Source organism: Pollicipes pollicipes, unplaced genomic scaffold (assembly GCF_011947565.3).
Source record: "Pollicipes pollicipes isolate AB1234 unplaced genomic scaffold, Ppol_2.1 Scaffold_3087;HRSCAF=3621_pilon_pilon_pilon, whole genome shotgun sequence".
Classification (NCBI taxonomy): Eukaryota; Metazoa; Arthropoda; class Thecostraca; order Pollicipedomorpha; family Pollicipedidae; genus Pollicipes; species Pollicipes pollicipes.
The window spans coordinates 35,575,627-35,587,012 of NW_023596225.1; the positions used below are offsets into that span (position 1 = coordinate 35,575,627).

The 11,386-nt window shown below is 44.7% G+C and overlaps 1 protein-coding gene across 1 annotated transcript; it reads right to left on the reverse strand.

Moving 5' to 3' along the window:
• Positions 1-5,293: 5,293 nt before the first annotated feature.
• LOC119090074 (uncharacterized) lies at positions 5,294-7,422 on the reverse strand. The gene is made up of 3 exons (XM_037212868.1): positions 7,411-7,422; positions 5,939-6,040; positions 5,294-5,671 (listed from the first exon to the last, which is right to left on the reverse strand). The coding sequence occupies exons 1-3, from the start codon at positions 7,420-7,422 to the stop codon at positions 5,294-5,296; spliced, it is 492 nt and encodes a 163-aa protein (XP_037068763.1).
• Positions 7,423-11,386: the final 3,964 nt, after the last annotated feature.

Below are 11,386 nucleotides of genomic sequence, written 5' to 3' on the forward strand. Positions count from 1 at the left end.
GATAAATGTCTCCACGACTTCAAGTACATGCTGGAAAAGTCATAAACGATCTAGAGCACGGGGGGGATAGTGGGAAACGGAGATACACGTGTTAAATGAAAAAAACACGTGTATGCGCGTGTTAAAAGGATCTGCACGCATAGGAACGTGGTTTACGAAATTAAGTGTACGCTGTGTGAAAAAAAACAGGGGAAGGGCATAATCTTTGTTAAGGAGTTGGCGCGCTCTTTTCGTTCGAGATGTGACGAACACCTGCAAGACGCTAGCAAAATAGAGAATACTCATTTCGGCCACCCATTTTTTGGCAGCACACTCTCCGGCTGAATGCAGGGAGGTACGGACCCTATACCCCTTTTTTTAAAATCAAAGTAATCTACAGAGCACAGGACCATCCAGATAAGAAAACAAGTGAATGTACCTTTATAAGAAGCCAGCGACCAGACCTAAACGTTCGGGGCCCATCATTACCGATTATGCAAATCACGTTAGTGCCTGGTTGCACGATCCGTGCCAGCTTAGAATCGTTTAAATGTATAACCGATGTTTGGCACGTGATGCACGATGCCTGTTTAATTGAAATCGTTTGCATGTGGAAGTGATACGTGACGCGTGATGCGGTGTACTTGAAATCGCTTGTATTTTGAATGATGCATGATGTGTGGTGTAATTTGCATGAAGTATTTTGTGTGTACCATTTATCGCGTAATTCAGCTCCTAGTTGGCTAACTATCGTAGTAAATGCTGGCTTGCTTCGCGTTGAATCTCCTGAATGCTGGTGGCTTGCAAAAACCGTGGCTCCCTGCTTTAAAAAGTGGCCTGAAAAATCGAGTAGGACCGGCAGGCAATTTAGAACTTTGGAATTGCTTGTGAAATATGCTTTGATAGAGGCAGGTAGTCAAATGTTAATGCATATTCCTCTCCTTTCCCCTGATTATTCTACGAGGACTAAGGCCAAAATTATTGCCTTAACTAGATGCATTATGGTCCTCGCAAATGCACTTTACAGCGTACGGAATATGTTAAGTATTAAATTGACCCCCTTGACCTGGTTTGACATAGCTGATTGAATTTAAATGAAGCAGAGTAGAAATTATGACTGCTGTTTGTGTAATCACCTTTATTTTGGTGACCAATGTTACACGGTAGGTAGTTCCAGATATCCTGCGATGCCGATGCCAGATATCCTGCGATTGCTTTGATATGTCTGGTAAATGGCCGCACAGCTAGCACAGCAGCACAGGTCTATTTGTTACTGACGTATGAGAAATGAGAAGGTAATTATAGTCTTCATGAGTCAGAATTAAGCTGTAGTCGGGCGCGCAGCCAGACCCTTTGCAAGGATGGAGGGCACAGGGTTCGCAAAAGCTCTTTGATAGTAAGAGACACCCCCCGCCCCTCGCCCCCCCAATCTCCGGAAATGGCTCACTTCTACTAAAGGCATGTATCGTTATTTTCCTCAACAGAATTGAAGCCAAAAACTGCTGCGAGCTCAATTCTACACGAACTTCATATTAACTGAATTAAAAAACTGATTTGAATACAATGAACATGTACCTGCATGCAAAAAATATGAAATATAAAAATACAAAATACCTGCATGAAATAAATTGCCGCCGCTCTTCATTTTACAATGATTCGGTGCGCTCTTACTAATCCGATAGAACTCAGAAGCTTTGTCAGAATTTTTGTTGGCTCCACAGTCACGTCAAGGACTCCATAAATGTAGAGTGTAGTTTGAAATTGTCAACACTTCGCTTGTCTGAAAATGTTCAGCACTCAATCCGAACCGATTAGCGAGGCAACTAACATAATGTAATTTTTGGACATGCGCGCCCGCCAATCCTAGCAACAAAAACCGTAACACTATTTGGCCTAGCGAAGAACGCTGAGCCATGGCCAGCGGGTGGACGAAAATGATGATGCTTCTGCAAGAAGAACTTTAAGCGCTTTAGCGCATCATATTTTTAATTGAGGTCGACCCGGCGTTTATTTAAGTTGTGCGATATTTCGATTGACGATGAGAATCAAATGGTCTACAGCACCGCAAAGAGGTGCTGGAATGTAGTGATGAAACGGGATGAGCAATAGTGAAATCGCTATTTTTCTTATTTCCGTAATTGTTAATTTGTCTAGGAAACGACCTCAAGGTTGTGATAAAAGATGTGCTCAACCTAATCTCAGTTTTGAAAGACATTCATGGCAATCATTCCGCGACGGTCGTCCTCGCGCGCACGGCACCTGCCGCCTGGTGTCACTTGCGGTAGTCACCGTCATTCGGTTTTAGGTAAGTTGCGATGCAAGCCATCGCTGTCCTTGCTCTTGGGGTTGCGATCGCGCAGGCTCAAACCCTTCGGTGTAATTTGTTTCACTTGTCGATTCTGGAAAAGAATGAACGTTTTCAGGCAAACATGGTACGGCCTTGTTCGTTTTTGAACTCGTGAGGACTCACTCTATTCAACAATAATCAGGCCCCTCATTTCTTTCTGGGCAAGGGGCCCACTTGAGTAGAACACTAGCGCACATCACTGCTCCCAGCAAGGGGCTGAAGGGCCATTCCATCCCACCACGGGGTGTCTTTCGGCTGCTGTTCTGGCGACATGGGGCGGGATCCCCTGGTCAACCAATGTGGTACGTTGTGTAATGGCAAAGGTCAACAGTGTCACCGTGGCACTACCTCAGTGCTGTACTGTGGCATGACATAATGGGCAATTATATGGTTTTTGTACTGCAATTCCTGCTGCTTTCATAATAAGTTTCATCATGAAAAGGTGGGCCGAGCGTGCATTCTGGTAGTAACTTCGCATCTGACATATCACTGGCCAAGACCGCATGATACAATGTACAAATCACTTTCAGCAAAGCACACAACCGATAAGTGACGTCACTTGTTCAGCCTGTTTTGGGATTCCACAAAACATAGGTGACAAAGACGCAAACACGTTTTCTGCTTCCAAAGCCACGCAACATGCTGCAACCATTAAGCTGCTTCACACAAAAACATTGTTCACACGAGTAATAGCACATGTATAACAAGAAAATATTGCGTGTAGTTAAATGACACCGGCATGTGCTATCCAAGAAACCAACAGCAATACTTTTTCACCTCTCTCAGCACCCAGCACCTTACGCAAGCTGCATTGGCTATGACATTGATGACTCACAAGCAATGCTTGTCTGCATTCATATTTGGTTAAGACAGTGGTATGCGCATCCATAATAAGACAGCACAATATTTTCAAAATTCTTAAAGGGAAGTCAATTTTGCAAGGTCGCATTAGGCGAATTCATGCCAGGCATGTCCACTAACGAGCCGCAGACCTGCCTTTATTGCCAAAATGAATTGCTAACTTAATGGCATGCAATTAATTACATGCTGTAATTCCTCAGTGGGTTCAAAATATTGGCAAGATCACAACAATGTAGCACATTGCCTTTGTATACCCCTGCAGCATAGATGCTAGTGTCTCTTTCAGTTTGCTGGCACCACTACCTCGTCATGTTCAAACGCAAACATAAAGATATAGACAGACATCGATATATCTCATTTATTAGGAATCAGTAAACTTAAAGAATACCAACACAATGTTCTCTCTCAGAAGTACAAACCTCGTACGCACACTCGCATCACACCAAGTGCAATACAAGTCACTGACATGCACCACACCTATTTCAACGACTGATTCAAAACTAATGCCAAATAAGTGTGATCCCACACTTGCACAACCCACGGGATTATCAAATGGCAGGTTTCCCCGGAAAAAATGCGTAGGTTTTCGGTTATAACACCGCCTGTCACCGTGAGCTCCCTTCAAGGAGTTTCAACGGAAGTTCATGGTCATACGACCGAAGAGGTTGTATTTGTTGGCACAAATTTGTTGGTCAAGATTTAGATTTATCGTACAGTGTGTGTGAAATATTTAGTAAAATATGTATCTAAAATTACAGCTTACCGTAATATTTCCCCAATTTTATAATACTTTGCTAACCCATGAGCCCATGCAAGGTTCTGTGCCCTGGTACACAAGGTGCTAATCGAGCTGTCTGTAACGAATGCGTCGGTAGAGGAAGAAAAGACGTCAGCAGCGAAAAAAAAGACAGATTTGCCGTCGCGTCTTCTTTTTTATAGCATTAGGGAGATGGCCCTTTATATATAGCATTAGGGATGGGAGATGGGCGTCTGTTTCGGTGGGCCGCCCGGGCCCTTCTTAAGGCCTCATAGAACTCTGCTCTTGGTCGGCTCAGAGCCCCTTGCGGACAAAGGCTCCTCTGTTAGGCGCTGGGCCTCCTGACAGATACAGGGGCCTCGACCAGTGTAAATAGTTGGCCACGGCTTATGAGCTGATCGGGAAGTGGGCCCCCAGGCCCGTACCGACACGGAGCCTTCTGTGCAATGCCGCTGGCGCCTGACCGACATTAACACCCATATCGAATCAGGAGAATCGAATCCGATCGGCGCAAAAGCACTCTGAAAGTCATTTTAGGGCCCTTCCCGCAAGCTCGGGCCCCTGTATAAGCCTCCAACCAGCGTTTCGTGCACTGAAGCCACCCAATCGGACCTCTCAACATCGGACCCGGTGGACTCTACAGGCTTTCGGGCCTTTCTCCCCCCCCCCCCCCCCCCCCCCCCCCCCCCACTCTACCTGCGCTACTGGTGGTAGTATGCCGCTGATTTTGTATTCACTGAAAAATGACCGTGGCAAATTTGATGTTTAAAAAGACAGGATTGTTAAATGTTGTTATTGGTCCTTACACTCGTGTCTCAGAAACCTGCATCGTGTATCCTCCTCCATCTGCTGGTCTCCGAAGTGTTCTCTCTCTCTCTCTCTCCCTCTCTCTCTCTCTCTCTCTCTCCCTCTTTCTCTCGTGCATCTTCGTGTGCATCTATGTATTCGCGCGCTCGTATGTGTACTTATATCCGTAGCAATGTTTTGGTCTTCAAAATGTGCCAAATCCGTAGATGTGCCCTTTCAGTATGGGTATCCGTGGGTCTACTCAGCCATAAGGACCTTTGGTTCTTCCGAAATCACGCAAGTCATGTATATTCCTTGGTGAGGCCAATAAGGCCTCTTTGGCAGAGCTACATAACCTTTGGTACAAAGCTGCAATTGTTCGTGGCAGGCTTAAATCAAAGCCAGTTATAGCAGTACCTCGGCCAGGCATATAAGTCAAGGTGTTCACTGTAAGAGTGTATTTTATATCATTCACCAATGTGTTCAGCTGGGAACGCATCTGTCTGAGCCGGATGCAATCACGGATATCATAGTCAGCAATTGAAAGACCAGGCTGTAGATCTCTACTTCTTCCAGAAGGGGAAGGCACCATATCCACCATAACTGTACGGCGAGTACATGTAGTTGGAGTACAGCAGAGCATCCTGTCCCTCCTGATCCTGAGCGGGCGCCTCACGTTTCTTCAGGTAGTGAAGACCAGACCAGCCGTAGTTGTAGGCACCATAACTGTACGGCGAGTACATGTAGTTGGAGTACAGCAGAGCATCCTGTGCCTGCTGGTCCTGGGCGGGCGCTTCACGTTTCTTCAGGTAGTGAAGACCAGACAAACCGTAGTTGTAGGCACCATAACTGTACGGCGAGTACATGTAGCTGGACATCAACAGAGCATCCTGTCCCTCCTGGTCCTGGGCGGGCGCCTCAGGAGCTGAGCGCTTCTTCCTCTGCGAACAATACGAAACATTGGCTGCAACAAAGACCAGCCAGCTAAGCCAGCGGTGGTTGAAGATTCACAGGCGGAAATATTGCGAAACCACATCACTTCGCAGCGCCACTTGCATTGGAAACATAGTTCTTGTTACTACAATTAGAGGAATGATACCTGTTCGCAGGCTGATTAGTTCTTGTTAGCGCCCTCAGGGGAAATATATATGCAACGTAAGTTTAATTCTGCGTCACGCGTCATATTCATGCATCGATGCCCAACTTACCCAGAAAGGACTGATGCCACCGTAGATCCCGCTGTACATGTACGGGCTGGCTGAGAGAATGTACTGTGCCGAGGCGCAGGTCGCCAACCCCAGCAGGAGCGCCTGGAAACAGTTAACATCCGTTCACACAGTCTGGTCCAATATTGCATTGTCACAGTCATCAGAAAAATTTGGAAAAAGTGCACATCCTCTCACGCATTCAGGTCTTGCGTTGTAACGCCACAACCAGCAGAAACGCCTGGAAACAGTATGCATGCGCCAACGCACTGCGGTGTAATTCGCGCCCGGGTGGCCGGTTGAGTGCCCTTCGCTCGAGTGGGGGTCAATTTGATCCCCTTCGCTCCAGTGGGGGTCAATTTGATCCCCTTCCCTTGAGTGTATGTCAATTTGATCCCCTTCGCTTGAGTGGGGGTCAATTTGATCGCTTTCGCTCGAGTGGGGATCAATTTGATCCCCTGAGTCCTCAGACAATAAGAAGTAAGCTAGACACAAAATTCACAAGTTGAGTTGGCCGGTATACGATTTACTTCTGTCAGAATCTTACATTCCTAGGTAATGACCTTATTGTCAAAGAACGTCAAACAAGGTCCAATTTCCCATTGATGCCCAAATTGCCCCTATCCCCCCCCCCCCGTGCAATTCTTGCACTTAAATATATTTTATGCAAGGGGTCTTTGGTTTTATTTAAGGTTTGTGACCTTTATTGACCTTAAGAAAGTCATGACTGCCAAGATCCTACAAGATTGCTTCCTTTTGACTTTTGAAAAAGCATATAGAATTACATTGGGCGGTATGGTCCAAAAGACAAAATATTGACCTCGATCATTTCAGATCAGTGACCTACGTTGGCCTTAAAGGTCTATTGAACAAATTTTACCAGAATATTTCCCATACAGTGAGCTCTCTGGTAAAAGAGCGCATTACTTTTGACGTCGGTCTAACCTTCATACCTGACCCTAGGTCAATAGAATTTTGATTTCATTCTTACTTCAATTGATCTGTTGCCTAAAAAAGTATCTCACAGATGTATGGTTTAGCCTAACACTCTGTTGTTACAAGCTGGTTACAGCACAACTTTCAATACTCGACTTTCCAGAACCTGCCTCATGTGCCTAGCGACGGGCAATAGTGCTTGATGAACACGGAATTGATTAGCTCGAGACGGTTGTGCGTGTAGCAGCCGTAGCATCTTGCTTGCTTTTTTACATGCAATCGAACAGACGACAGCAGCTCATCTGCAGCACAATACACATTGGCAACGCACTGTGGTGTGATCCTGTAGTCACTGCACAATCTATACAGCGTAATGGGCACAATTACCTGCCGATCGGCTTCACTTGAAGCCACAAGCTCGACAATATCGCTACTTATCGAAATATGTTTGTTGTGATGTTTTGTGACGTAAAATGTGACGCCGAGTCTGAATTTCAACCCGTCTGATCTGCCACTTTGCTGCAAATGGTTTTACTTACAATGCACTTCATGTTGACGGCAGTTGTTGCGAGACGGGAGAACTATGTTGCAGTGACGCCAGGCCATACGTTATATATACGTGTTTGTTTGACACGCCCTTTGAATCAGATCTATTGATGCGCTACAAGGCAGCTTTATTTCCAGGCATCAAGGGGCCGGAACCGGATTTACGAGCGGTGCATCGTTTTGAAGCGCGGGCCTGATGTCATCTGCACAAGAAAGCAGTGGCGACTGGTTTGCTATTTGCGGCATGTGGAGGCTCGGAACTTGTATTGGCACTCGCATAACACAATTCTGAGTAGCACACAGGAAGCTCACAGCCGTGTGGATACAGCTTGATTCCAGCATTTCTCCGAAAAGAATGTAATACTTTCTTTAAAGGCTCACAAGGCTCAATAATTGCGTGTTTGCCAGCACTTTGAGGTAAGTGACATCACATCTCGTTTTTCCAATTTGGTTTCCGAATGGCGCGGCGTAGTCGCGCTAAATTTTGCATAGCTGTAGACAATTAAATAGTACATCGTTTGGCATCACCAATTTAGATGTACCCTGCAAGGTCGCTGATCTATGGCAGGTCAAAGTCAGGCCATGGTTTCAGCGAAGGCAATTTCTATGGAATCGTTCAATCTGATAACACAATGGAGTGTTTGACGAAGACATGCATCTCTGAGATACTTTCTTAGGCACCACAAATATTGAATGAGCAAATTACGTTGACGTAAGGTCAGGTATGACGTCAGACCAAGGTCAAAACCGACCCAGTTTGTTACTCTAGGGCTTGCTGTATGGGATATTTTCTGGTGATCATTTCGAATCTATTGACAACAGGAACCGCATTATGCATCTTCAATTGACTTGTTAGAGGTCAGGAAAGGCCATTGACCTAAGATGACCAGTGTCGAACTTTTTGCTTTAGGAACATACTGCCTAGCGTAATCTTTGTCGCTTACTCAAGTGCAAAACTCAGAGCGCTCTTGTAAAATTTTGCTCACCATGACCTTCAAAGGGTCAAACAAGGTCAATGACATCAAATGGGTTTGTCACCTTTTGCTTAGAGACAGTTGCCCAGGTTCTGGAGGCGCTTTAAAGATCAACCTGAAATTTGACCTAGCTTGACCGTATTTAATCTGAAGGTCATGACCTAAGAAGCTGAAACGTTAACCTAAGTGAGTTCACGTATAGGTCAAGGCACCCTGTAAACTTGGTATCTATAGATTTCTTAGTTCCCGAGATCTCAGGGGGTCAAATTGACCCCCTCCCCACCCGAGCGAAGGGTATCTCGCCGGCCAACCGGGCGTGTGTTAACGCATAGTAATTTTATGGCAGTATTATGAGCACAACAAATTATTAACACCAATAATTGGATGCTGCACTTTTCAATTTCTTTCCACAACACTTAAAAAACAAAGCAAAGGAATTCAATAACAAAATGGCAACAGACAAACCAACAAGCATAAAACACTCAAACAAAAAACCTTGGACTTCTACACATCAGCCCGTCACCAAGACAAACACAATAGACATACTTCTGGCTTCTGTTAAGATGGGGTCATGGAAAACAAACATTTTGTTACTGTTTCATACTAAATACCAATGTTTATTTCCATGAAAGTAGCCTATGCCTAACATAGAGGCCTTACATCATCTCATCCTGCATAACCTGTTTGTATCACGGCAGCAGTTGTGAGTTACTAATTCTTGCACAATTCCTATTGCCACCTGCCATGCACTTGACTAACTTAACCTAACTCAGGGTAGCCCATATGATGAGCATCATCTCAACTCACCTATCTGTTGACAGCAGCACTTGTGATAAAAACATGATACCTAAAGCTGGTTTTTGCCTGGTTTCAACTTGCATTTTTATTTAGTTCATTTGTGTATGCTTGTTGACATCAGACAAAGTTGACAAGACACAAATCCGAACATTTTAAATCACTTTGAACAACTTATTCTGATCGTCATGGCTAACCTATGTCAATAACCTATGGCTAACCTATGTAACAAGCGCAATAATGGGTATGCTCCACAAAACAACCTCTCTTCTCCAAAAGTAGCATAACTTTTAGATGACCATGCCAGCATTGCTGGTTGCCTTTTCAGCTGCAGCAAATGCATCCATTTAGGCTTGTTTATTCATATTTTATGACAAAGTTTGAGATGTTTGGCTTCACATGTGAAATGGTCTGACCTGACTATTTCCTTGTGGCATCATAATTAGCCCTATAACAAAACTCGATGGATTAAACAGAAAATTGCCGAGCCTGGTTATCAATCATGTGTTGAAAGGAGGCAAGATAAGCAATTACTTGGTCCACAGGAAAATTACTGGCTTATTCCTGCCCCCTCCCCCAAAAAATCAATACCTTTTGCATGGTCTGCTGGCAGATAGTCATCCCACTCATCCCCAAATATAAATGTCAATCATGCCCGCCAACCTACGATATTAAAATGCGAAGGAAGTAAGAGGTGTGCATGATAGACATCTCTAGAGCGCAGAATTTCGCCATCAAACACCTCAGTATTAGCTGCGCTAGGTCTGTCCCAAGGTCCCTCCTTTTTTCCATTGTTTATGATTTCAATGAATCAAAACAAAATCCCATCTCTGGTCCATGGTAATGTAGCTCAAGAGGTTTGCACTTGTAGGACACAACTTTTTCGTTCATGATTTAAATTTTACGTGAAATATGTGTTAAATTTTCCGTAGAATATATGCCTGAACATACCGTAAAAATTTCCTAATTTTATAACGCCTTGCTGACCAATAAACCCGTGCAAGGTCCTTTGCTCCACTGCACAAGGCGCCAACTGAACTGTCTATAGGAAATATGTCAGTAGTGGAAGAAGAAAAACTCCAGCAGAACACAAAAAACAGATTTCTGGTCGCATGTTCTTTTCTTTAACATTCAGGAGAGTACCGTGCTTTTTTGGCGCCGTACTTTTTTGCAGACAATGGTACTTTTGTTATAACATTGACCTATCGCCTAGAAATAAGGAAAAACGCCCCGTTGACGACGAGTGCCGCACAACCCGAAACTGCTCACGCTTACGTTCGCGACATGCATTTAGTAGTGAAATCTTGCTAACAGCCAATCACCTTCTGCGGATTGTGTCATACGTACCGCATCATTGCCTTTGCGAATGTGTCAGCGCCCACGCTTTTTTGACCATAAGCAGGAACAGCTTGTAATATAACGGCGATCGTATGACGTTTCTATGACGACATCAATGCCAAGGTGACTGAAGTAGTGTCCCAATAAACCTTTTCCTACTTTTGCGGGCGTGAAACTCAGGAACCAGAGGGTATTGGGTCTTAAAAATGGCATAGCTGTGAACTGCATGAAAATGACCTTGAGGTGGCTATTTCGGTTCATAACCCCATATCAAGGTGGAGCACTCCCTTTTAGCCATTCTCGTCAACGGCGGTTGCAAGCTTGGGCGATTGCTACGCCTGCTTCGCGCCCTCGTAGTGCCACCGATGACGTCATCCCTGCTGATGTATTGCCCGTGTCAAAGGCACTTTGGCAGAAGAAGTTATGAGCATGCCGTACGCGTATAGGAATGGGCAATGTAATGAGTTCGCCGTACAAGACGCAGTTGCAGCAGAGGTGCAGAAAGGGGAGGAGCCCAGGTTTATCCCACTAAAGTTAGGTGCTGAAGCTGTGTGGGTTGGATCAGCACGCGTTGTGTTTCACATTTGAGTTGTATTTCAAAAGCCTAATCAAATATAAGAAGCAATTTAACTGCTTTTTCCTTAATGTTTGTTACGAGTGGAGGCAAACTGAGTCCAAGACGTTGATTTTGGGGACAAATTCCCTCAAAGGAATTGTCCTGGTTTTAAGAACTCTTTGAACTTTTCTTCCGCTTGCCCAGAGGAATATTCTAGAACAAACTTTCCTGTGGAAAGGATTTCTATATTTCTCTCAAAGTTCGGATTTGGTCGACTTTTGTCCGTTTTTGCCACTTTGGAGGTCC